General features: G+C 43.2%; 1 protein-coding gene across 1 annotated transcript in view; it reads right to left on the minus strand.

The window, feature by feature from the left end:
• Positions 1–261: 261 nt before the first annotated feature.
• Positions 262–27,879, minus strand: part of TCAF1 (TRPM8 channel associated factor 1) — a 32,388-nt gene continuing 4,770 nt past the window's right edge. The window contains exons 2-8 of the mRNA XM_047096133.1: positions 8,792–9,786; positions 8,432–8,529; positions 6,937–7,150; positions 6,439–6,678; positions 4,830–5,167; positions 3,175–3,425; positions 262–601 (exon numbers count right to left, since the gene is read on the minus strand). Of these exons, the coding sequence (XP_046952089.1) occupies positions 592–601; positions 3,175–3,425; positions 4,830–5,167; positions 6,439–6,678; positions 6,937–7,150; positions 8,432–8,529; positions 8,792–9,786 (2,146 nt within the window). The 3' untranslated portion in view covers positions 262–591. The remainder of the gene's footprint in view (positions 602–3,174; positions 3,426–4,829; positions 5,168–6,438; positions 6,679–6,936; positions 7,151–8,431; positions 8,530–8,791; positions 9,787–27,879) is intronic.

The following is a 27,879-nucleotide window of genomic DNA, read 5'->3' on the forward strand; positions in this document are numbered from 1 at the left end:
AAGAATCAATATAACTGTTAACTTCTATAGGAATTGGCGTGGGTATCCTCTGCCATTGTATGGCTGGGTCTGTTTCTCTAGTTAAGCCTCTTCTGGAACTAGAAGCACTTGGGCATTTGCAGAGGGATTTTGACAGAGAATTAGCTGATAGGCTGGGGGGGGGTCACTTATTTCCAAAAAAGAGAAATCTTATTCTGGGGCACCAACTTCTACCTCTCCTCAGGCAGCTTAATCAACTTCTGTACAAACAACAACAACAACAAGAACAACAGATTTTTAATGGGTACCAATCGCAATACTGCCTGTGTTCTGCACAATGGTTGGGGTAGGATAGGACGGGGTCCAGATTTACAATGGGTATAAGGTATAACTCTATAGACTCTTCAGGTGCTCATGTTTCTTTGGGATTAGGTTGTTCAGATCAGCTTCTATTCTGTCTGAAAGACACCTTCACTCTTTCATTCATTATCATGCTTCATCCACCTTCTCTCTTCCAGAAATGTGTTGAGATCTTCTTCAGTTATAATCAAATCTGTTCCGTTTTCTTTGCTGAGATGTGTCAATTCTCTTTTGCATTTCTTGACTTCAATTTCAGTGGGGCCTGGGGAGGGAGGGGAAGTAAACTTATATGCTTAGTTCATCATCTTAAATTCAAAGTCCCACTGGAAGCTTTTAGACACAAGAGTGACATCAATAGCTTTATATATTTAAGAGGTCCCCGGGGCCGCAATGCTAAAAATGAACTAAAGAGGGCCAGAATGCATACAAATATTATTCTAGAGAACTAAGAATCTGATTTCCTCACTGAGAACATGCAATGTCTGAGACTTCTGGGAGTCAGGCACTTTACCAAAATAACCCATCATTCAAAACCCAGTAAGCTACTAGAATGCGTTCATGGTGCCCTAGAGATAATGCGTGAAACCTGAATAAACTGAACCTGAAAGACCCACACTGTCTTTGGGAAACACTTTAGGAGCCTACCGTAGATTCTTCCTTTGAACTGGCATTTGGGGTAAACAAAGGGACTTTCTGTTCTGATAAAATTGGATGGGGGGTGAGCACAGGCAGCCAAAAAGCTGGCAAGAAGGACATAAAGGTCCTTCTGTTTGCTGGCTGGTTTCATTTACTCACTGATTTGCTTATTCAAAGCACTTTCGTTACTAACACCCATTCGGTAATCAGAGGGCCCTGGTTCGAATCCCAGGTCTACCACCTGTTAGCAATGTAGCCTCAGGCACTTTACTTGATCTCCATAAAATTCAGCTCACTTATTCCTGAAATGGGAGCGATACATTTCCACTTCATCAGATTATTGTGACGATTAATGTATATTAAAAACAAAAAACAAGTATGTTATTTGGCACACACTCAAAAACCCTCTAATTGGCAGGATTTTTTCAAATGTTGAATGAACGTCCAACATCTGCGTTTAAAGCATCTAGAGGAAGACATTCATGAAATAGAGGAAAATAATTCTAGGACTGAGAAATGACATAATAAAGGAATCCACAGAAGAATACTCTGTGGGTCCAATCTTGTTGCCTATGCCTCCACTCAGTTCCTAACAAAGCAAATAAAATAGTGTATTAAAACAACTAAATGAATAGAAGTGATCTAAAGGAAACTGGCTGGGTGTACGAATTAATTAATCCCAGAGCCTCAACTCTAGTTAAAATTACACAGAAAATGGGAGGTTGTGAATAAGATCAGAAGAAAACTTAAGAAAGTCTTTGCATTGTAATTAAATGAAATTTGGGTCAGTCATATCCAGTTAGCTGGTTCTGAAGTAAAGATTTCTCTGTGTGTGTGGACTTCATCTGCCAAACTGGTAAGGAACTCTGGGCAGCGATAGGAATCTGTGCCACTCTGGAAATATAGACACCATCACTAAGCCGGGTGCCCATTGTTTGCTAGACAAACACCCTCATGGATTTGTTCTAGTTTTTCAAGTGACTTCCACTCTTGATCTAATCAAGGAAGGGCTTTTACCTGAAAGGTAGAACTGAATGAAGAGACCAAACCCCAAGTAGCTATTAAAACCCCACTGTGGATTTAGAGCCTGTGGATCCTGTAGATGCGAAAGCAAGATTCCACAATGCTTTCAGAGGCTGGTGTATAAAGTGTAGGATGGGATGGGATAGATCACACTGCCATCTGTAAATGCCATCTAAAAGGGCGGTCTAGCTCTACAATGATACCGAATTCATTAGACAGTAACAACAGAAGCTGACACTTTCTCAGTACCTGCCAACTGCCTGGTACTGTCCCAATTCCTTTTAGAGGTGCTAAAATTTAATCCTCACAATAATTCTATGAAATAGATCCCATTTTATAAGCAGTTTGCCCAGAGTCACGTGACTAACAGGTGGCAGAACCAGGCTTTGGATGCAAGGAGTCTGCTGTGAGAGATGACGGTCTTAACCTCCAGGCTGTGGCGAGAAAAGAGGACGTACTAAGCTCACTACTCCGTGGGCCAGCAGAACGCGGAGCAGTCTCTGAGACGTGCAAGTACTGTATTCGCAGGCCTCTTCAGAGCTATTTGTCTGAGTTTTCATGACCACCCTGTGAGGCAGGGATTTTTGTCCTCACCTCACACTCGTAGAGCTACAGTGACTTTCCCAAGAGCTAACCCCAGCTATGGGCTCTTTCTGGTACACTAGATTGCGTCTCACGCTCTTGGAAAACGACCTAAGACACAGAATATCAAGGAACTGTCTGGTTATCCTGGTAAATTTGTGCTGCAGTAGATTCTAGGGTCAGGTTTTTGGAGCAGCTGGTCAAAACATACAAGACCAGAGAGTCCTCAGGATGTCAGAATGAGGACCACCCCCTAAGGGCCATGGCCCCCAATGGTGAGCCAAGGGCTGGCATGAAGGCAGAGTGTCAAAGCTCTCAGAACCAGGCCAGTATAGGGCCAGGAGGGAATCTGACAGCTGAGAGCAGAGGAACGAGACTCACAAACAGAAGGCCTTGCTCCTGAGAAATTAGCATTCCCCTTTTTGCTGTGTTCTTAACCCACTTTCTAGGGATGGAGCCAGGCAGTCAGGTACAGGGGCAGGGAGCTGAGAGGGCAAGGCTAGGACCCTAAGAGACAGAGGTCGAGGACTGAATCCCCATCTCTGCCTACCTCCCCAAACCTCTCTACCTGCCACCTCGCTGGGCACTCCTTACATCTGTGTGAGGAGGTATAATTTCATAATATTTTCCTTCCATTCAGGCAGATAGGCCAGGCTGGTAGCCACTTCCTTCTGGATAGGCCAGGCCCAGGCCTCAAAGAACGGAGCCAGATTCTTCTGCACTTGGTGGGAGAACATCTTCACCCACAGATTCATTTTGTCAACATTGTCTGTGGGCAAGTTGGTCTGGTTTCTGTACTCAGTGAAGAGACGGATGAATGGCTCCCACCCAAAGGCCTCCTGTAGCTGGGAAGAGAAAGCAGCAGCAAGATGAGACATTTAATCCACGGAAAGAAGGCCCAGCAGACACTACAGTAAATTAATGTATTTAACCTCTGAAACACAAGTTTCATCTCTGTCACTGACCCTGTCTCCCGTTGTGGCTGCTGGCCTCATGGGCCATCCTTGATCTTATCTTCGGAAGGGCCTCTGAGCTAGCACGGTGCTCAGCACCGAGCAGACACTCAATAAATGATGGCTGTGGTAATAACTGTAAAGGCTATTATCAGTATTTACCACCAGTATCGTTATTCATGTAGCTCACTAGATCGTGAAAGCGACCACAGGATATCACACAAGGATTCAAAACAGGCTGACGTGAAAAAATCCTTGTATCTTCAACAGTTGCAAAGTTAAACCCCAATAGTTGGGGAACCTCCACCCTTACCCTGACATTAGCCTGCATCGGCCACAGGCCTATGTCAATCTGCAAGGCTAGGAACATGGCCTTTAGGGAAAAGAAGGTGAGTCCTATAGACACAGAAGATTATGTACAGTCTAGGTGGCTAGAATTAAGTTACATAAGACATAGTTTTAGGAAAAGGCAGCTGTCCTGAGGCCATTGGCAACAGCCCATGTGAGGCTGGGTTATGGCGCTTTACAGTTGGGACGGACATTAGCCATTCTCTGGAACAGCGTCAGCTGGATTTCACACATGAGCACCTTTTGTCCCTGGGGTGAAAGCGGCCCAACGACAAGGTTAAGGTCTGCAGGCACTTTCACTGTTGTTCTCAGGGCAGCGGATTCGAACAGAGGAAGAACCAGAATAGAGTGTGCCTGGCTGGAGACCGAGTTCCAGAATCCCAGGTGGTGAGACGCTGCCCGGTGAGCTGGGAGCTGCCGCAGCGACCGCGGGGAGGGAACTGGCATGTTGAACAGTAGTTCAAAGGCAGGGGCAACCTCGTGTCCAGGCCAGTGAGGAATCTGGACTGCCTAAGAGGGAGAAACTGAGGCAGGGAGAAGATCCGCCTCCTGTAAGGAAACAACAGGTTCCATCCCATATCTTGTGTGTGGGGGGCAGGGCGGGGGGGGGTGTTTGGTTTTAGAGGGCTATTCTGTGGCACGGCTTGGCTTCAGTCTCAGGTATGTCTGGGTTTAAAGCCAGAGATGATAACTGTATTTAAGTACTCTTTTCGCCTCTACCAAGTTTAAGCTTTCGTGGTGCTTTCTATCCACTCTACTGAACCTCCTCAGAATCATGGTGTGAGAGTGGGGCTGAGGCAGTCATGTTCACTGGGAGGCTTCATCAAATAGCACTGTCACACTTGGGCTCCGTCAGGTCTCCTGGGTCACTAGAACGTCACCTAACAAGGTTGCGCTGCCGGTCCCCTGAGTGGGAGGTTCCCATCCCCCTCCACTGCTGCCCAGTACCTGGAGATATGTTTCCAGGGCGGTCCACGCATTCCAGTTTTTCACATTGGGACCCTTGCCCAGGTAGATTCGGACCCTCTTCTCCCGAACCGGAGGCCACAGAGCAATATTGGCGCGGCCTCGAGGGATGCCCAGGACCGTCTCGTGCACATAAACACACCACAGGTTGCAGGTGGCCTCCGTGGTGTGCGGGGGGAACTCCCACTCCTGCCGTTGCTGGTTACGGCCGAGCTCGTGGACGGGGCCCCACAGCCCCTTGGTTCTGATGAGCTTCTCATTGATGAGCTCCTGCACAGACTCCAGATGGCACATGATGGGGTACCCTGCGTGCATCCAGCCTGGGCCGCAGGAGGGAGGAAGAGGGGTTAGGATGCTCCCCACGCATCTGTACCAGGACTCCCAGAAACCGTAATGCTCAGAAGGACGATCCACACAAGACCCACCTGGGCTTCCCCCCTCCTCTCATGGTGGATGGGTGCCCCCACCCCTCTCCCACCCGAGAGGGTGTGGCTGCAGGACTGATGCACGTTACAGACAGCCCTTCGTGTTCCTCTTCAATTTCTATTTTTGTGAGAGTGTCCTGTCCATGTGAACCTGTCTCATTATACCCTTCTCTCAAAACTGAAAAACTCCTGACGGTGGTTTCCCCTTCTCAATATTTAGATGTGGAGTTGCCCACATTGACACTACTTTATAGGGATCATCTCCGGAGGGGCAAGAAAACTGGGGTCCAGAGAAATTCCCATCGTTCTTTAATGTCCACACCCCCCCTGGTTTTCTAGGCTTCTTGACCCCCTGGCACAGATCTCTTCATTCAGTGTCTTCTCAAAGTTGTTCAGTTCCTTCTCCCAACAACTGTGACCTAGGTCCAGACCCTCTGCCACTTTTAGTTTCTCCTTGACATTCCCTGCTGGGGCTGCTGTGAAAGCCTGGCACTATTCTCTGAATGGTTCCTGCTGTTGAAGACCTCTCTTGACATGCTGACTTCGACTGTTACATACTTTTATGTTTTACTTTATTTTTATTTTTGAGAGAGGAAGAGAGAGAGTGGGAGAGTGGGAGTGGGGCAGAGAGAGAGAGAGAGAGAGAGAATCCCAAGTGGGCTCCGGGCTGGGAGTGAAAAGCCTCATGGGGGCTCGAACTCATGAACTGTGAGATCATGACCTGAGCTGAAGTCTGACGCTTAACCAACGGAGCCACCCAAGCACCTGTCAACTGTTACATATTTTAATGTGCTGCTCATATAGTTCTGTAGCCTGCTTTTCTTGTGTCACATAATCCCATCATATTTCTTTCTGCCATCAAAATATCACTTTAAATATCTTCCTCAATGACTACTGAAGGTACACACCATATATCACTTAACCATTCCATACTTTTGGACATTTAGGTAGTTTCCCATTTTTTGTTGGGGGATATGGCTGTGTCTATTTTTCTTAGATCCATTTTCCCCCTTTTCATCTAGATGGCAAGACTGACATCTTATATGTCTTGCTAGAAAAACATTTTTAACCCGCTGGCCGCCCACTGGATGGCTGTTGGAAAAAAAAAAAAAGGAGAGGGCCCGAGGGGAGCGCACACAGAGGGCTGGTTCGCCCAGGGCACCCACCAACTGAGATCTGCACGTCGGCGACGATCCTCTGGGGCAGACGCAAAGGGAAAGGCTCGGCCCCCAGCCGCGCCACAGCCTGCATCACCTCATCCCAGAGGCGAAGCAATGGCTCAGGGTTCTCCAGGGTACGGAGATTGGCGGTTGGCACGGTCAGGATGATGTTGTCCGTAGCCAGCTCTCCCCAGGGACCTGGATTCTCCTGGATACGCCTCTTCCACTCCTCCTGCGAGGTCTCCCCTGGGAAGAGAGGCCGTGGGGCTTGAAACTCACTTTCCCAAATCCCTTAACGTGAAAAGATACAACCTGAGCCCAGGCGGAGAACAGCAAGGTCATGAACAACCACATCCCCTCTCTCTCCTTCTGTGAAGTCCCTCCCCATGAATGTGGTTTGGTCCTTCTCTCCTTCCCTCTACCAACCCACGTGTCTCTCTTCCTACACCGAACAACCCCAGACGGCCCATTCCTGCAGGCATGCACCCCACGGCTTCCACTCACCTAGCTTGTAGTACGGGGCATGCACAGCCCCCTTCACAGTGATGGGCACGGAGCCCAGTTTGCTGCTCTGAGGCACGATGATGTAGAGGAGGCCGCCCCAGAGGCAGGTGATGGACTTTGTGGGCTTGTCCAAGCAGCACCGGTTGATCACGAGCGGGCCTCGGAACAGCTTGCTGGCTCTGGTCAGGTCATCCGTGTGGCAGCCAATCTGTATCTGGAGCAGAAGATCCCCCCCGCCCAGAGTCACTTCGGGGAGTGTGCAGGTGGAAAGGGAAGGCTCCCAGGAGGTAGGGACAGTCAGGATCACTGGGCCATGACCCCATGCAAGCCCACTTTTTCCACCATTCATGAACCATGTGTGCCAAACCCATGCAATTCCATCATTTCTCAGGGCCGCGTGGACTGAACCGCGTGTAATGTCCTCCCAGGGACGCTGAAGTGAGGGGCACCGGGTGGAACCCACACGCTAATGCTGAGGAGGGCCGACTCCCGGGCCCCTGGGTGTCTCTGAAACCCACAGGATACTGGGTTGCCTATTTCACTGTGGCCATTCTGGCATTGGTAATGGGGCAGAGGGGATCTTGCGGACTTCTGCGTTTTGTTGACTAGAGAAGAGGCCCGGTGAAGGGCAGGGTGACCGGCTGATGGCCTGGAGGATGGACTCAGTTCCTCCTGTTCTCCAGGGCCCCCCTCCTGGGCCAGTGGAGCAGTCCCTGTACTTCGCAGAGTCCTGGGATGGTTCTCCCAGGCTGATGCTAGAGAGTTCCAGGAGAGGTACAGGCACAGAACAGACCCTACCTGTCACAACTCTCAAGGGGGCTGAGCAGGATGGCTACTTAATTTGTGATATGTGTGTGTGACAGTGGCAGAGCTGAAGGTGGAACAGGGAAGCAGGAACAGTCTTCGGTGTCACAGGGAAGAGGCAGAAAGACCTTGGGCTCCAGTGGGAGGTTAGATGGGCATGGAAAGGGAACTGAGGTTGACTGAACATTGCTGCATGCCGGGGTCCCTCCCTCCATGTGGTGCCTTATTTTATTTTACTTTAATGGAAACATTTTATTTTTTAAGTTATTATTATTATTTTTAAGTAGGCTCTGTGCCCAATGTGGGGCTTGAACTCACGACTCTGAGATTGAGAGTCGCTTGCGTACCGAGTGAGCCAGCCAGGCACTCCTGTTTGCTGCCCTTCTTATTCCCCACTGCAGGACAGGAGTGAAAGGCACAGAACTTGAGAGCTAGCAGTTGGTGAGCTTTGAGTCCTGGGCTCCGCAATGCATCAGATCTACTGATCGACCCAAGTATAGTTGACACACAGTGTCACATTAGTTCCAGGTGTGCTAGATTGATATTTTCAATCCACCTGCCCTCTCAGTTGTCTTACCCTTAAAATGGGGTAAGTCCTTGCCTCACAGGGCCAGTAGGGTTTTTAACTGGCAACCAGGACAGCAAGGACCTCTGGCTTCTGCATCACACGGGAGATGGGGCCCGGCCTTACCTTCAGATCAGCAGAGGCAGCAGCTTCAGGCAGCGAGACCTCTATGATCTGCCTTCCAGGAATGTAGAGCCCGGTGCTCATCCAGCAGTATCTGGTGCCTGCCGACGCACAGAAGGGCAGACTTTATCCCTCCTCCGTGACGCCATCTCCGTCCAGCACATCCACAGCCCCTTGGGGAGCTCCGCCCGCCTCCCTCCCTTCATGCCGCCCTGATTCAGGTGCTTAAATGTCACCTAAATCCCCAACCCCCATCTCCTGGAAAGTGCATGGCCAAGGGTGGCGATGGCCTTCTGAGGCCATCAGGCCCCGTCCCCACGGCCCCCACGCTGAGTTCTCCTTCTCCCTGCCCCCATTCCTTACCTGGATTGTTGCAGTTGACGTCAACGGTGATAGGAGATTCCGAGGGGCGCAGATAGGGGCTGCTGTACATGTCTTCGATTTCTGGCACTAACAGAGAGAGGTCGCTTCCCGAGTGGGCCAGACCAGTGGCCAGGGAGAGCATAGCACCCCTGCAGCAATCATTGATAACGGGGTTCTCTCGCGTTGCTACCGGGAGCCGATAGCGACTCAGCAGTTTCCTCAGGAGCCGGTGCACAGACATATAGGCAGGGATTTCCTCTGCGGGGATCTGGAGGAAAGCAGCCCCGTCCGGCCCCAGCTTTGCCAGCCAGCCCTTCTCCACATTCCCTCTCTTCCGGCCCATTATGACCTGGAACTCAGCCAGAGTGGAGCGGAAGTGATAGGTCCTGATCCCTGCTTTAGGAGTACGGAAGGGCCCCGGATTGAGGCTCTGGCTTGTGATGCTGATGCCAAAGGGGTTGAGGAGGAGGTTTCCTGGGAACCGCGCCAAAGGGGACACTCCAGGGTTCTTGAAGGCCCACCACCAGGCTTGGGCTCCAACGAACAGTCCCCCGCCCTCTGCTACGAACTCCTGCAGCTCTTTGACCCCCACATCGCTCACGGGTTCAAAGCAATAGACACTCGCGTCGCTGGTCAGATGGGGCTCGATGCTGGTGTCTATGCCCCCCACTGCGAGCAGGCCGCTCAGTGTCCTCAGTTCTGTCTGCACCACGATCTTGCCTCTGCGGCCCCCGTCCAGCCAGCGCACGGCATTGAGCAGAAAGGGGCCCAGTTTGCCAACGGTGAATAATACCTTGTGGCCGGTCACGACCACCCGGCCCCGGCCGTAGCGGGCAGCCGCTATGACACAGCCATGGTAGGAGTCTAACCCCAGGGGAAAGGCCAGAGCCCCGTGCACCAGCAGCTGGGATGGGAAGCAGTCTGAGTTGCTGATGTCCAGCTCTGAAATCCCGTGCAGGAGCTCGTCTCTGTCCTCGGAGAGGTCATCCTCACAGCTGCAAAGACACACAAGTGTTCTCCATTCAAGGAGCAGCCACAGAAAGCCCCGGGGACAGCACCCAGCATACAGCAGGCAGCAGCTTTCCTAATATGACCACTTTTGTCTCTCACAGGGCAGCTGGGAGAACAAGGTGGGCATATCTGACCTCCCTGGGTACGGAGGCTGGTCAGAGGGAAGACAGGGGGACGTTGATTCTGGTCTGCTCATTCTTGGAAGACACACTCTCCAAAGCAGGGGCGCCTGGGTGGCTCTGTCGGTTAAGGGCCCTACTCTTGATTTCAGCTCTGGTCGTGATCTCCCGGTTGATGGGATCAAGCCCCACGTTGGGCTCTGCACTAAGAGCTCAGAGCTTGCTTGGGATTCTCTCTCTGACCTCTCTCTCTGTACTCCCCCCCCCCCCACTTGCAAGTGTGTGCTGTCTCTCTCTCTCTCTCTCTCTCTCTCTCTCTCAAAATAAATAAATAAACAGGGGCTCCTGGGTGGCTCAGTCAGTTAAGCGTCCAACTTCGGCTCAGGTCACGATCTCGCAGTCAGTGAGTTCGAGTCCCGCATCAGGCTCTGTGCTGACAGCTCAGAGCCTGGAGCTTGCTTCAGGTTCTGTGTCTCCCTCTCTCTCTGCTCCTCCCCCACTCATGCTCTGTCTCTTTCTGTCTCTCAAAGATGAATAAATGCAACACAAATTTATTTAAAAAAAAAAAACCCAAATTCTCCAAAGGAAATCTCAAAGGAAGGCTTGCTGTGTTTACCTAATATTATATCTTAAATATTCCAGATTTAAGTGTTTATTTCAGCCTTTTGCACATTATATAAATAACTGAATGGTGAATCATGTTTTCATTCTCATAAAGAACCTTATTTATAAGTTCTGTGCAGCCAATTTTCTGCAAATAAAGTCAATGGAGAGCTGACTTGGTGGCACCAGTATTATCTCAAAAGGTGGGGCAGGGGAGCTGAGTGGCTTCAACTCTAGTGAGACCCTCCTGGTAACTTGAACCTAAAAGGATTGACTGCTGACACCCAGCACTCCACCCACTCATTGCCGGCTCGCTGGAGTGACATCCACACTGTAAGGTCTTTCTCAGCACCATCTGTACCCGTCTCTGGGTAACGGACCCCTATCACCTCAGGACACCTGTAACCCCAAAACAGGAGATGCAGCCCTGGCCACCTAGTGGGATCCTCAGGGGGTAAGAGGTGGAGTGACCTCCATAAGTTCGAGATCCCAGAACTGGCTGTGCCACTTTTGTAAAGATGTGGTAACTGCAGAAGGCAGCTGCCAGGATACAATGGAAAACAGGAACCAGGCGGACAGCAGAGCTGAGTCGTGTCCTCTGGATGGGAGGACTCCAGTTAACCGACGGGGAGACTGCGGTGCTCTCAGTGGGCACGAGCCTCTCCTGGAGACAAGGTATCACCCTAGTGACTCTCCAGCTCCTTCAGGTAGTAACCTCCGAAGTTATTCAGCTCGCTGTTCCTGCTCTGATTCTCAGTTTACCCAGCCACCTTGTGATTATAATCTTGCTTCTGATTCTGACGATCACCTGCCCCAACAGGCCAGGCCACGCAGAATGTTCTAGTTTTGTGACATGTCTATTTCTCAAGCAATATCTTGGACAGTCTGTCTTTAATTTGGTGATTCTAAAATTAAAAATATTAATTAAAAAAAATTTTTATGACTTTATACCTGCATATAAAATTAAATGCAAAATGTGTTTAAATTCTTATAAGAAGCAGTTTTGTGTATAAATTTCACGCAGTTGTTTTACAGGTGAAATCAGTGAAGAGGTAGGTCACTGTGTTTTATTTATTGTTTTATTTTTTCTAAGTTTATTTATTTATTTTGAGAAAGACAAAAACTAGACAAGTAGGGGAGGGGCAGAGAGAGAGGGAGACAGAGAATCCCAAACAGGCTCCACTGCCAGCACAGAGCCCGACGCGGGACTTGAACCCAAGAAACTGTGAGATCGTGACCTGAGCCAAACCCAAGAGTCAGACGCTTAACTGACTGAGCCACCCAGGCACCCCTGTGTTTTAGATAAATACACTGGCATCAAGGTTTATACACTATTTGGACAAGGGGGGTGATACTGGATGTGCAAACTTGAGGTCCAGACACTGAGTCGCTAGAACCTCATCTAGACAATGAGCCTGGGTGAGGTCCTGCTCATGCTAAGCTGGGGGGCACCCTCAGAGTGTCTTTTATATCTAATAGCCATGACTTCTATGCAGGGGGAGAAAAATTTTTCTTTCATAAACTGAAAAAAATCTGAACTGGATTTTTACTTCTCTTTCCCATTCTCTTCTGAAATGAAACATTAAGTTTTAAAATCAGAATAAATCCATGATAGCACTGGGTTTGGAGAAGGGCACAATCAATAAACTGGGCCAGTGAGAAATTTATAGAAAATGGAAATCAAACGGAATCAGACTGATCAGAAACCCTTGAAAACAGAAGAATCTGTAACTGCATCTATGTGAAAGAAAAAGACCAAGAAAACAGGAAGAGTAGGGATTATCATTTGTCCTGAGAAAATACACCTCAGTAACCAGTAATGACCAATCTAGAATTTCAATGCCACTTAATATTTAAATAAACAAGAATCACTGAATATGCGATGAAAAGTAACACCGTGAAAGAGAAGCACGAAACTAACCAGAGAAAACCAACACTCTAGTAACAGTGATAAATGAAGAAGAAAGTCCTACATAAATATTGTAGATTATTGGAGTTTTGAGATGACATACTTTGTCTCCAAAAAAAAAAAAAAAAAAAAGAACAGGCTGCTATAATAAGTTACTCATTAGAATAAAAGTATAATTGCCAGGGAATCTCAATTTTAATACATGGCAGAAAGTAAATCTTGATGGGGATGAACACTATGAATAAGTCAACAGGGAAACTGAGTCAAGTGATCGTTCCAGAGGGCAGTGCTGAAAGGCACAATGCTAAACAGAAAAAAGAGAATGAAGGACAAAGGAGAAGATCTAGCAAGCGGGAGTTAAGAAAGCAAAGAAAGAGAAAAAAAGTAGCAAGAAATCTACAATTACATGCAATTTCCTTGCACTGAAAAACCGATTTCAGTTCTCAGAAAGACAGGACTACCCGAATGCAAAGCAGGGTAAATGAGAAGTGCGGGATCCAGCTGGTTACTGACAAGCTAATGAACTTCAAACATGAAGAAAAAGCCTTGAAGGCCGCCAGAAAGAAAACAAAGCCAAAGAGAACAAATTACCTACAAAGAAGTGAAACAAGTTCCCTAAAAACAAAGTATTTGAGGGCAGTGAAGGCACTCCGTATGGCACACACAGCCACCTAAAACTCTTCGTTGGCATGTGGAAATACTGACACCACATCAAGGGTTTAGAAAATGTACCACTCATGAAAGTTTTCCCCAAAATGTACCTAAGGTTACCCTGTAGGTCTAGAAAAAGAAAAACAAGTACAACAGACAAACAGATTGGCTTCACGAAACAGTGGCGGGCACGAATACCAGTGTAATTTATAAGTAATGCTGAGAAAGGTCTTCTGATACTTGCTGCAGTTGCTAAGAAAGAATCCCGAATTAGCAGGACCATGACGTTAAACTAAACTGAGGCAAAACCAAACTGGAACCAAGGTGCCGCTGTTTTGGGAGGTAGAGGGTGAGCGTGCAAAAGTGCGAGAAAGAGACAAATGGCGTTCTTAATTTGGAGATGTAGATTATAAAAACTAGTTAATTCGCAACTCAGATCTAAAAATATAAAGCTTACTAAAACAATAAGGGCAACACAGTAAATATGGCTATTAGTGTATAATAAAGGTGGCATCTTGTATTACTGGGAAAAGATACTTTCATAAATATAATTTCAAATAACCTATATTATAAATTATATAATAACTTAAATATTTATGTAATAATATATAATGCATAATATTATATAATGTATTATATAATAAAATGTAAATAATTAATATATTATAAATTATAAATATAATTTCATAAATGTTGGGATGACTGGATAGGCATTTGGGAAAAGATAAAATGGATACCCTCTGTCACACAACACACAAGACAAGATTCCAAATGCATCCGAGCGGTAAATTTTAAAAGGGAAACCACCCAAGTACTGGAAGAAACCAAGAGTGAAATCTCATAATCTAGGTGTGAGGAAAGGCTTCCTAACTATGACCCCAAATCAAATGTGCTAAGAGAAAAGATTGATAAAATTAGCTACATATGCATTTTTGAATGGCAGAAATACTAAGTACATTCAAAAAACAAACATGCTGTAATCACAGATAAAAGATGAATATTTCTTTTTTTTTAATTTTTAATTTTTTTTTCAACGTTTATTTTTATTTTTGGGACAGAGAGAGACAGAGCATGAACGGGGGAGGGGCAGAGAGAGAGGGAGACACAGAATCGGAAACAGGCTCCAGGCTCTGAGCCATCAGCCCAGAGCCTGACGCGGGGCTCGAACTCACGGACCGCGAGATGGTGACCTGGCTGAAGTCGGACGCTTAACCGACTGCGCCACCCAGGCGCCCCAAAAGATGAATATTTCTAATCTGTGAAGAACTCTTAAAATGAGAACACGAAAAACATATCTGAAAATGGGCAAAACATGTAAAAGGACAGTTTGCAACCAAAAAAACTAAATGACCCTTAACACACACTGATTTACTTCTAGAAAAAAGAATGAAGGGGCGCCTGGGTGGCTCAGTCAGTTAAGTGTCCAACTCTTAGATTTGGCTCAAATCATGACCTCATGGTCCCTGGGTTCAAGCCCCTCTTTGGGCTCTGTGCTGACAGTGCAGAGCCTACTTGGGATTCTCTCTCTCTTTCCATCTCTCTGCCCCTCCCCTGCTCATGCTCTCTCTCCCTCTATCTAAAAATAAATAAACTTAAAACAGAAAAAAGAATACAAGTTACAACTATATTGGAATATCATTTCCCAGCTATCAGGCTAACAAAGCTTCAGAAGTCTGATAACTATTCTGTTAGAATTGTGTGGGGGAAACAGCCATCGTCTCTCCACTGCTGGTGAGAATGCTAAGTGGTACAACCCAACATGGAGATGAACTTGGCAATTTCTAACAAAAGTATACATACATTTATCCTTGGACCTAGCAATTTTATCTCTAGAAAGTTAGCCAAAAGGCACAATTTCAATAAAATGAAAACACTTGAAACAAAGTTATCCATTGCAACTTTATGATAGCAAAAACATGAAAGCAACACAAATGCCCGTACATTAGAGGTTGGTTGAATCAACTATGGTATACTCATAGAGACAAACAGAATGCCACTATGGAAAAAAAAATAAGGGAGATTTCTAAATATTGTCAAAGCATAATTATCAAGATATATTCATTGAAAAAAGCAAGGTGTAAAAGAGTATTCATAGCATGCTTCCTTTAATTTGTGAAATACTGGGCACAATATGTATCCACACACACACTGTTGTAAAAAGAAACAGGAAGGAATAATCAAGAAACTAATGAAATTGGTTATCATACAGGGGTGAGAACAGATTACAAACAGAGGGAAAGTGAATGAGAAGGTTTTTTCTTTTTTTTCAGGCTTTAACATGCCAATTAAAAAAAAACTACGCTTTATTTTTTTTTTAAGTAGGCTCCATGCTCAACATGGGCTTGAACTTATGACCCTGACATCGAGAGTCTCAAGCTGTACTGACTGAGCCAGCCAAAGGCCCCTAAGAGTACTTTTAGGCTCACAGCACTATTGAGGGGAGAGCACACAGAAGTCCCACATACCACCCCCCCCAACACACACACACACACACACACACACACACACACATGCATAGCCTCCCGTTACCAACATCCCCATCAGGGTAGTACATCTGTTACACTCAAACCTACATTAGCACATTATTATCACCCAAAGCCCATGGTTCTCATCAGGGTTCACTCTTGTTGTACATCCTGTGGGTTTGGACAAAGGTATAATGACATGTATCCCTAATTATGGTATCATCAAGTATTTTCACTGCCCCCAAAATACTCTGTGTCCTGCCTATTCATCCTCTCATCTTGCCCCTGGCATCCACAGATCTTTTTACTGTCTCCAGAGTTTTTCCTTTTCCAGATGTCATCCAGTCGCAATCATACATTAATCATGCATTTAAATTTCCTCCATGTCTGTTCATGGCTTATTAGCTCATTTACTTTTAGCACTGAATAATACCCCACTTCTGAATGTACCACAATTTACTTACTTATTCACCCCCTGAAGAACATCTTGGTTGCTTCTACCTTTGGCAATTATGAACACAGCTGCTACTAATATCCACTTGCATGTTTTTGTGTGGATATAACTCCTTTGGGTAAACAGCAAGGAGTGTGATTGCAAGATCATATGGTAAGAGTAGTTTAGTCTGTAAGAAACTGTGAAACTGTCTTCGAAGGTGGCTGTACCATGTTGCATTCCCATCAGCAGTGAACGAGAGTTCCTGTTGCTCCACATCCTCATCAGCATTTGGTGGTGTCAATGTCTTGGATTTTCAGTGTAGTGACAGCTCATTGTTTTACTTTGCATTTCCCCGATGATATGTGATATGAAGTGTCTTTTTTTTTTTTTAATTTTTTTTTCAACGTTTATTTATTTTTGGGACAGAGAGAGACAGAGCATGAACGGGGGTGGGGCAGAGAGAGAGGGAGACACAGAATCGGAAACAGGCTCCAGGCTCTGAGCCATCAGCCCAGAGCCTGACGCGGGGCTCGAACTCACGGACCGCGAGATCGTGACCTGGCTGAAGTCGGACGCTCAACCGACTGCGCCACCCAGGCGCCCCTGAAGTGTCTTTTTATAGGATTATCTTACATCTGTACATCTTATTGTGAGGTGTCTATTAAGGTCATTGGACCATTTTATTATATTGTTTTCTTATTGTTATTTTAAGAGCTCATTATATATTTTGGATGATAATGCTTTATATGATGTGCCTTTTGCAGATATATGTTCCCAGTCTGTGGCCTGTCTTCTCATTCTCTTGACATTGACTTTTGCAGAGAAGAAGTTTTCAATTTTAATGAAGCCCAGCCTACCCATGATCATGTTCATGTTTCCTTGGTATTATAGCTAAAAAGTCATAGCCATAGTCAAGATCATCTAGGATTATTTCCTATGTTATCTACTAGGAGTTTTACAGTTCTGTGTTTTACCTTCAGGTCTGTGATCTATTTTGAGTTATTTTATGAAAGCTATAAGGTCTGTGCCTAGGTTTCATTTTTTTGCCTGTGGATGTGCAGTTCCAGCATCATTTTTGAAGACTTTCTTTGCTCCATTGTATGGCCTTTGTTCCTCTATCAAAGATCAGATGACCAGATTTATGTGGGTCTCTTTCTGGGCTCTCTATTCCATTCAGTTTGTCTGTTCTTTCACGAATACCACACTCTTTTCTCTTTTGATTACTGTGAGTCTCAAGTATAGTGAGTCCCACTTTGTTCTCCTTTGATATTGTGTTGAATATGCCAACTTTGAAAAAATCAACCTCGCAGACATGTGTTAAAATCCATCCATTTAAAGTGTACATCTTGATGAGATTTTGTTACATTTATACACTGGTATAATCACAATAAAAATACATAACATTTCCATCACCACATAAAGCTATCTTTTGCCCTATTTTGGTCACTTCAGTCCCCGGGCAACCACTGACATGCTGGCTTTCGGTGTAGATTAGGTCTGCCTTTTCTGAAACTTCATATAAATGGAATCACAAAGTAGATACTCTTGCATTTGGCTTCTTCCACTTAGAGTACATTTTTGAGAGCCACCTATATTATTAAGCCTGTCAGTAATCTATCCCCCCCTTTTTTTTTAACTGCTGAGTAGTATGTCCCTGGGTGGATATGTCACATTTTGTTTATCTGTTCATCTGTTGATGAACATTTGGGTAGCTTCCAGTTTGGGGCTTGCTGCCATGAACAATGATGTGCGGAATTTTTGTGTGGACGTGTTTTCCGTTCTTCTGGATAAATACTTAGGAATGAGATGTCTGAGTGGTATGGGAAGAGTAGGTTTAAGTTGATAAGAAATTGCCAAACTGTTTTCCAACTGTACATTCCCAACAGTAATGTATGAGAGCTCCAGTCGCTCCACATTATTACCAACACTTCTTGTCAGTCTTTTTAGGAGCAGTTCTAGTGGGGTGTATGGTATCTAATTGTGACATTAATTTGCATTTCTCTGATCACTAACAATACTGAGAATCTTTTCATGGGCTTACTGGCCTTTCATAGCTTATCTTCCATGAAGTATGTTGAAATACTTTGTCCTTTTATTTTTTTTATTGGATCGTTTGTCTTCTTATTGAGATGTAAGAGTTCTCTATGTATCCTGAATGCAAATCCATTGTCAGATACAAATACAGCAAATAATTTTTCTAGTCTATAGCCTGCCTTTTTGTTTTCTTTCTCCCTTTTTTTCTTTCTTTCTTTTTCTTTCTTTCTTTCTTTCTTTCTTTCTTTCTTTCTTTCTTTCTTTTTCTCTTTCCTTTTTGTTTTCTTAATATTATCTACTGAACTTCAGAAGTTATTAAAATTTTATGAAGCTCAATTTATCAATCATTTCCTCTTATGGCTCATGTACTTTTTGTGTCCTATCTAGTCCATCTTTGCCTAACCCAGGGTCACAGATAATCTCTCCTGTGCATTCATTTAGAAGTTTTTGACATAAAAAAGGAAAAAGAAAAAAGAAAAGGGAGGGAGGGAGGGAGGGAGGGAGGGAGGAAGGAAGGAAGGAAGGAAGGAAGGAAGGAAGGAAGGAAGAAAAAGAAAAGATGGTTTTGAATCTTAGCCTCGGCTTTTAGGGCCAGATCTTTTTAGTTATTTGTTTTGTATGGAGCAGGATAAATGTCAGGACTCGCCTTTTCTCCATAAGGGTATCCATTTGCTCCAGAATCGTATGTTGAAAAGATTGAGCATGGATCTGTGAGCCTATTTCTGAACCACGTGTAGTCATTTCACTGATCTGTATGGCTGTCCTTATGCCAGCACCACAGTATCTTGATTACTTTAGCTTTCTAGTAAGTCTTGAACTTAGGTTGTATTAGTTCCTTTCATTTGCATTAATTTTAGAGTCCATTTGAACTTTGGTTGGGATTGCATTGAATCTTTATGTCATTTGGGGGAAAACTGACATCTTAAAATTACTGAGTGTTCTGATTCATCAATCTGGTGTATTTCTCTATTTCTTTAGGCTTTCTTTAATTTCAGTGATGTTTTATACTTTCAGGATATAGGTCTTATAACATTTCGTTAACTTTATTCATTAGTATTTCATGATTTGGGGTCCTATCTTTATTGGATTATTTTTAATTTCAATTGTCAATTTTTGGCTGCTAGTATATAAGAATGTAATTGATTTTTATTGACCTTGTATCTTGCAACCTTACTAACTTCAATTATTATAGTGCTTTTTTTGTAGTTTTAAAGAGTGTTTTTTTACATAGATCTCATGTTTTCTGCTAATAAACATAGGTTTACTTCTTAATTTTTCATCTCTGCGCCTTCTTTTACCGGCCTTGCTGAACTGGCTATGATCGTTAGTGCAGCGTTGAATAAAAGCAGTGACAGCAGATATCCTTCCTTGCCTTGTTTTCAATTTTAGGGTATTTCCCTATTAAGCACATTCTTAGCTATAGCTTTTTCAAAGATGATTCTCACAATGTTGAAGAAGTTCCTTTTTATTTCTAGTTGGCTAAAATATTATCATGATTTGGTACTGAATTTTGTCAAATGCTTTTGTATGTGTGTGTGTGTGTGTGTGTGTACACATGTGTACTGAATTATATGGTTTTCCCATTCATTTTGCTCATATGGTGAATTACTGGGGTGCTCGGATGGCTCAGTCGGTTACGTGTCCAACTTCCGCTCAGGTCATGATCTCACGGTTCGTGGGTTCAAGGCCCACGTCCGGCTCCATGCTGACAGCTCAGCCTGCTTCGGATTCTGTGTCTCTCTCTTTCTCTCTCTGCCCTTCCCCTGCTCATGCTTGGTCTCTCTCTGTTTCAAAAGTAAGTAAACATTAAAAAAAAAAAGTATGATGAATTACTTCCATGGTAGAGTGTTAAACCAGCCATGCATTCCCAGGATAAGCCATACTTGGTCACGATGTAGTATCCTTCTTATATATTACTTTTATTCTTTTTACAATATTTTATTAAGAATTTTTGCATCTGCATGAGGGACATTGTTCTGTAGTTTTCTTGTGATGTCTTTCTCCGGTTTTGGTATCAGAGAAATACTAGTTAATAAATTAAGTTGCAGAAAGTTTCCTCCTCTTCTACTTTCTTGAAGAGTTTATGTAGGGTTAGTATCTTTTGTTCTTTGAATGTTTGATAAAATTCATCAGTGAAGCTATCTCCTTATTGGTTTTTTTTGCATTGTTGTTTATTTTAAATAAAATTTTTATTTTAAAAAACCATAAAAGTTGCAAATAGTACCAAGTTCCAATATACCCTTCACTCAGTTTTCCAAATGTTAACATGTTACACAGTTATGGTACGTTTGCCAAAACTAGTAAGTTAAAATTAGTAAAATGCTCTTAACTCCAGACTTTACACAAATTTCACCTTTTCCCACTGATATTTTCTAGGATCCAATCCAGGATACCAGATTGCATTTAGTATTGGGATGTTTTAAATTAGAATTCAACTCCTTTAACATACATTTTCTGTTTCTTCTTGTGTCAATTCTAGCAGTTTGTCTCTCTGTGGAAAGCTGTCAAATGCACTGACATACAGTTGTAATATTCCCTTATATCTTAATGTCTGTAGGATCTATATTAATCATCTATATTCCATCCCTGGAATTTATCATTTGTATTCCTCTCTTGTTTTTGTGATCAATGTATCTAGAGATTTATCACTTTATTGATTTTTTCCAACTAACCAACTTCTGTTTTTACTGATTTTCCCTATTGTTTTTCTACTTCCTGTTTCATTGATTTCTGCTCTCATCTTTATTATCTTCTTATTCCTTCCACATATTTTGGGTCAGGTTTTTCTTTTTTCTTTTCTTTTTTCTTTTCTTTTCTTTTCTTTTTTTTTTTTTTTTTAGCTTCTTGATGTGGAAATTCAGGCCACTGAATTTAAGCCTTTCATTTTTTCTAATAAAAGCATTTAAAAGTATGCCTTTCTTTCTCTGCACTACTTTAACTACATTACACAAATTTTGGCATGTTGTGTTTTCATTTTTATTCAGTTCAAAACATTTCCTAATTTCCTTGGCAATTTCTTTTTTGACTTGTAGGATATTCATGTATTTTTTAACTTACAAATAGTTAGATATTCCAGATATGTTTATCCCACTGATTTCTAGTGCAGTACTACTGTGATCAGAACATACTATGTATAGAGGCGCCTGGTGGCTGTTAAGAGTCCGACACTTGATTTCAGCTCAGGACATGATCTCATGGAGGTTAATCAAGCCCTACATTTGTCAGGCTCCGCACCTGGCATAGAGCCTGCTTAAGGTCGTCTCTCTCTGCCCCTCCCCCACTCGTGCATGCTCTCTCTCTCTCTCAAAATAAATAAGTAAACTTAAAAAAAAATAAAGAAGTGTACTTTGCTGTTACAACCATGTCAGTACTTAATACATTCAAAAAATAAAATTAAATAAGCAAATATAGGCAAAAACCCACATTAAATAAAAGTAGGACCAAATGAAAACAAACAATCCAAGTACCTTCTGAACACAGTACTCGGACATTCTACGCTCAGTGAAGTATATTCTGAGTATAAAAATAAATACAAAGAAATCTTTAAAACTTACTATTTATGCTCTTGGCTATACTGTGGGAATAGTAATCATGAAATTATTTTGTGCGCACTGTAGGACTGAGCTAATGAGTAAATACTGAAGTTGTGGAAACCAGTATTCGCATTATGGGAGATGGAAGATACAAACAGGGAATCTTCCCTGTGGTTTTGGATTAAAACTGGGGGTATCAGTTTGAACTTATGATTATGAGATCAGTATTTCCTGGCTGTCTTCTGAGGAGCCCAGGAATGAGGACAGTCCAACAGCAGTGAGTACACCGTGATGACCATAGTTTCTAAATACCATTCACCACCAAAAGGAACTAAGAATTCTTGAAGAAATGGCTGAATCTGGTTTTGGACTAGAAAAGGACAACATGAACCTGCAACGTCTTGTTGTACCAGACACTGAGTAAATACAAGAAAACTGATGGGGCGTGTCAAATGATTTAGGAGTCAGCTTAATAGGGCTTTGCACTTGCCAAATTTGAGACAGTATGACCTTCCAAAAACACGCACTATAAATGATTTATATTTGATTTTTTTTTTAAAGTGTCCATGTGTGGGGCGCCTAGGTGGCTCAGTTGGTTAAGCATCTGACTCCTGGTCTCCGCCGAGGTCATGATCTCATGGTTCATGAGTTCCAGCCCCACATCCGGCTCTGCACTGTCAGCACAGAGCCTACGTGGAGTTCTCTCTCTCCCTCTCTCTGCCCCCCCCCCGCTCGCACTCTCTCTCTCTCTCTCAAAATAAATAAACTTAAAAAAAAATAAAAGGGTCCATGAGTACAGAGTGATACTCAAGCAAAATTTTAAAACCACCACAAAATCAACAACAAATGTTGTAGGGGTAGGGAGGGATCCCAACCAATTCTGGCAGAAATCTACAAGTAAACCTACACTCAGCTAGAAGGTCAGGTTGCTACAGGTGCTCAGAAGAGAGACATCCATGTCAGAATGGGAGAGGGTGGGAGAGGTTTTCTGGAAGAGGTGATGTTTGACATGAATCTTTAAGAAAGGGGCAGGAAGTACCCATGTGCAGTAGAAGTAATCACTTTTGTAAATATTGACCCGGGCACAGATCATCAACTAGTGCTAAAACCACTGGGTGGAAGGTTGCTGGTGAACAGGACATTAATACTCTCACATTGTCACACCATAGGTTAAACTGGTTAAAAGGGGGGAAAGGCACTATTACACTAGGAAAATCTGGCAAACTCCAATTTAAATAGCCAATTCTGTCATCACCAGTAACAATAAAACTGATGTCATATGCCTCCCAATTTGATACCTTGTAATGAGCCCAATGTCACCTATGTAGTATTCTTGCCAAAAAATGTTTGGACTGAGTATAATCATGAGAAAATAATTAGACAAATCCAAACTGAGGGGCATTCCACAAAATGGCTGGGCTAGATGCTTCAAAAACACCAGTGTCCTGAAAGATAAGAAAAGCTGGCAAATGTTTTGGTTGGATCCTATATTAAAAAAAAATCTAAAAAAGATGTTGTTGGGGTAATTGCAGACATTTGAACATGGACATTAAATAATAGTGTTGTATCAATGGCACCATTTGGTTTTTTTTTTTTTTTAGATCATTGTATTATGGTTATACTGGAAAATGCCCTTGTCTCTAGGAGATATACACTGAAGTATTTAGATGTGATGTGTTACTCCGTCTATAGGTTTCTCTCGAATGGTTAGGCAAAGTAATCTGTTTCTGTGTGTTTATACAGTATATGTGACAAAATCTAGTCACTGACATATCTAGGTGAAGGGTATGGTTATCATTACATTATTCTTGCAATGTTCCCATAAGTGTGAAAAATTTTTACATAAAGATGTGGGAAAAAATTAAGGATAGCTACAAGAATAGAAAAATCCTGTGTAATTTCCAAATAGAAGAGAAAAAGAAACTCAACCAATGGAGCAAAAGGCTGTAAAGGAAAATTTTAAAAGAAGCAATGAGAAAGTGTAACAAAATATTGAGCAAGATTATAGTATCTAGAACATCAATTTTTTGATTATATAAATGGATTATTTACCTTGTAAACCGCAGAGGCACTATGATTAGGTTAAAAAATCAGATTTACACTAAGAGACAAACCTTTTAGAAAAAAACATAGAAAGAGTAACAAAACAAAAAGAGAAGCAAAACAAAAAAAAATAGGAATAGTAACTACATACTAGACAAAATAGAATTCAAGGTGAAAAACACCAGTTGCTAGAAAGGGTACATTCTGACAAAACATACACACCATGAAAAAAACTCAGGAGTTTTCAGGATACCAAAATATAGCTTTAAAATATGGGAAATAAAAGCCAAGTTCAGTTTTAAAATCTCAGTGGGAGTTTGGAACAGTTGTCTTAGAGATCTCTTTTAGATCAAGTATGCAAAAATTAAGTAATTTATGGAGAATATGAATAATCCTGTTTCTCTAAGGGATAAATTTAGACATATGTACGTAAGAGAGAGTACTTACAGAATGCTCTCAAAAAACGATATTGTTACTGATATTTTGCTAGGTCAGAAAAAGTAATGCTATTTAAAATATGTGATAACAGTAGTGTGGTTATATTTAAAGACCAGTCCTTGTCTTTTAGAGATACACTATTTTATGGACAGAATGATGCAATGTCAGAGACTTGCTCAAAACTGGAAGAGAGAGGAAAGGGGTAGGAAGGTGGTGAGTGGAGACAGTTAGCTGGTAGTTGAGAATTGCACTGGCTGGGTGACGGATATGTGTTTGTTCACTGCTCTTATTTCTATTTCTATGAATATATACGTTTGAAGATTTCCAAAATAAGAAATTTCTAAAAGGAAACTGCCAAGCACTTAAAATGAATAAGTGTATATCCAGCCTGTGTGGGTTTCAGTAAAAGGATATTCATTATATCTTTATTTACAGGAGAAGAATTAGAAAGTAACTTTACTGTGTGCTAACAGGCATATAGTTAAATGACTTATGGAACAATCCAACGCAAAACGCTATTCAGCCATTCTGAAGGATGATGCACATTATCAGAAAGATGCACGTGGAAAATGTTCAAGATAATTAAGTGGAAAACCAAGTTGCAGGTTTCTCTGTCTCTGTCTCTCTGTTCCCCCAGCTCTTCCACACCGTCCTCCCACACAAATGGGGGAAAAGTCAGAAAAGATAGAGTCCAAACTCTGGAGGAATAAATCAGCAGGGGCAGAGGGACAGGCAGAGATGAAGATCTTTCCCTTTTTACTTTGCCTACTTCTGGATTATTTCTGTTATTTTCCAGCAAGCATGTATTTTGAAACTGGAAGAAAATGTTCATAAAAAGGGAAAGCAGGGGTGCCTGGGTGGGTCAGTCGGTTGAGCGGCCGACTTCAGCTCAGGTCATGATCTCGCGGTCCGTGAGTTCGAGCCCCGCATCGGGCTCTGTGCTGACAGCTCAGAGCCTGGAGCCTGTTTCAGATTCTGTGTCTCCCTCTCTCTGACCCTCCCCCGTTCATGCTCTGTCTCTCTCTGTCTCAAAAATAAACATTAAAAAAAAAAAAGGGAAAGCAATCTAAATTGTGATGTAGCAATTCCTGGTTTTTTTTTATTTAAAAAATTTTAAAATGTTTATTTAGTTTTGAGAGAGAGACAGAGTATGAGTGGGGGAGGGACAGAGAGAGGGAGACACAGAATGCGAAGCAGGCTCCAGGCTCTGAGCTGTCAGCACAGAGCCCGACGCGGGGCTCAAACTCACGGACCGCGAGATCATGACCTGAGCAAAAGTCAGAAGCTCAACCAACTGAGCCCCCAGGAGCCCCTAGCAATTACTCTTCTAACGTGGCCTGTCTTTCCACTTGGATTCGCTCTCTGAAATGTCTTGTTTATTTTTTGAGAGCCAGTTTATGCCATTTTAGCCTACATAACTAAGCATGCCGTGAGGACAGAGTAGGAGTTAGGTGAGGATATTTACCCCCACCACGCCCCGCCATGATCCTGACATAAAATTCTATAGTTAGCATTCTGAATATTCCTAACATGTAACAAGCAATGACCTCCAACGATTTGTGGATCCTTGTTATAAGTAAGCTTATTAATTAATATCTGCGTAAGGTTCGTCAATTCAGGTTTCACAGGGCCAAGGAATTTGGAGCATGCAGACATTGGAGAGCACGACCGTTGGTATAACATTCTTTTCTATGCATCTCTGATGACTGAATATATATGGGGATCACCGTAGACAGAAAACCAGTCTCAATGGAGTAATAGCTAAAAGGAGGACAAGGATGTTCTACTCCAGCACTTTCCATTTAGAGAGAAGAAGAGGTGAAACTGCATGCCAAGCATGTCTTGCTGCATATACTGGCAGGAAGATCACAGGTTTCCAGGTTCCAGTGAAACTCAGTATCACAGCCCTCTTCCGAACACAGTTATTTGTTTTTTGTAAATTCTTCCAGGTCTTGTTACTGAAGGTTTCTGGTTTATATATATATATATATATATATATATATATATATATATATATGAAATTTATTGACAAATTGGTTTCCATACAACACCCAGTGCTCATCCCAAAAGGTGCCCTCCTCAATACCCATCACCCACCCTCCCCTCCCTCCCACCCCCCATCAACCCTCAGTTTGTTCTCAGTTTTTAACAGTCTCTTATGCTTTGGCTCTCTCCCACTCTAACCTCTTTTTTTTTTTTTTCCCTTCCCCTCCCCCATGGGTTTCTGTTAAGTTTCTCAGGATCCACCTAAGAGTGAAAACATACGGTATCTGTCTTTCTCTGTATGGCTTATTTCACTTAGCATCACACTCTCCAGTTCCATCCACGTTGCTACAAAAGGCCATATTTCATTTTTTCTCATTGCCACGTAGTATTCCATTGTGTATATAAACCACAATTTCTTTATCCATTCATCAGTTGATGGACATTTAGGCTCTTTCCATAATTTGGCTATTGTTGAAGGTTTCTGTTTTTAATTACTAGATCTTTGGAAATCATTGTCTTGACATACAAAATACTGCCTGGGATATAGAATATATTCAGTAAATTGCTGGCTATAAAATGAACGAACAACATTCCTTAATAGAACTCTGTAATAGAAGCCTGAGATTTTGGTACAAGTGAGATAAGGGACTTCTTATCCAAAAGAGGGACTAGACAAACTATTCTGGTTTGTCTCCCTAACCTCCTCCTCTCCTAAACCTCCCTAGATTCATCATCTAATGATGCATTTAATTTACATCACATCTCTTATTGGCGGAGCCAATTCGGTCCCTAGTACCTGTTGTATTAAATGTATAAAGAGGATAAAATGTGGCAATTGATTATGATGATGCAGCTTCAGTTTGGTAGAGGAAGTAGGTGGAAACATGAGTAAAAATGCCAATATTGGGGGCGCCTGGGTGGCGCAGTCGGTTGAGCGTCCGACTTCGGCCAGGTCACGATCTCGCGGTCCGTGAGTTCGAGCCCCGCGTCGGGCTCTGGGCTGATGGCTCGGAGCCTGGAGCCTGTTTCCGATTCTGTGTCTCCCTCTCTCTCTGCCCCTCCCCCGTTCATGCTCTGTCTCTCTCTGTCCCAAAAATAAATAAACGTTGAAAAAAAAAATTAAAAAAAAAAAAAAAAGAGAAAATGCCAATATTTGCGGTGCCTGGGTAGCTCAGTCGGTTAAGCGTCCAACTCTTGATCTCAGCGCAGGTCATGGTCTCAAGGTTGGTGGGATGGAGCCTCGTGTCAGGCTCTGTGCTGACCACCTGGAGCCTGCTTGGGATTCTCTCTCTCCCTCTCTCTCTGCCCCTCTCCTCTTGCATGCGAACATATGCACATGCTCTCTCTCTCTCTCTCAAAATAAATAAATAATTTCCTAAAAGGCCGATACTTTACACAACTCGGAGAACACACATGACCTGGGGTAAAGCAGCATAATGATGGATGCTAGGTAATCATCAGTGGTTGGGGATGATATTCATGGCATCCTACAACTTACATACCATAGTGTGGAGGCTGGATGTCAGAATAATTAAAGTGCCTTAGGTATTTGAGCATGTTTTCTTCATTCATTTAATCCTCACAACCACCCTGAAAGGTAGTCATTGTTAATCCCACTTTGAAGATGAGGCTTAGAGAGGGTGGCTCCAACACCAGGTTATAGCACATGCACCAGACAGAGCTTGGGAACTTACTGAAGTCTGCCTACTCTAAAATCTGGGCCTTTTCCAGGTTATATGAATACTGAGTCCTGCAATGGGACCAGGTAGTTTATGACAATGGACCCAGTGTTTTTCAAATGAAATAATAGAAGGTGAGGCTTCTTTTGCACATAAAGTGCAGTGCCACTGGCCTCAGAGC

Source organism: Lynx rufus, unplaced genomic scaffold, assembly GCF_022079265.1.
Source record: "Lynx rufus isolate CCGP_SWC_20201006 ecotype Redwood Valley unplaced genomic scaffold, mLynRuf1.p SCAF_4, whole genome shotgun sequence".
NCBI lineage: Eukaryota > Metazoa > Chordata > Mammalia > Carnivora > Felidae > Lynx > Lynx rufus.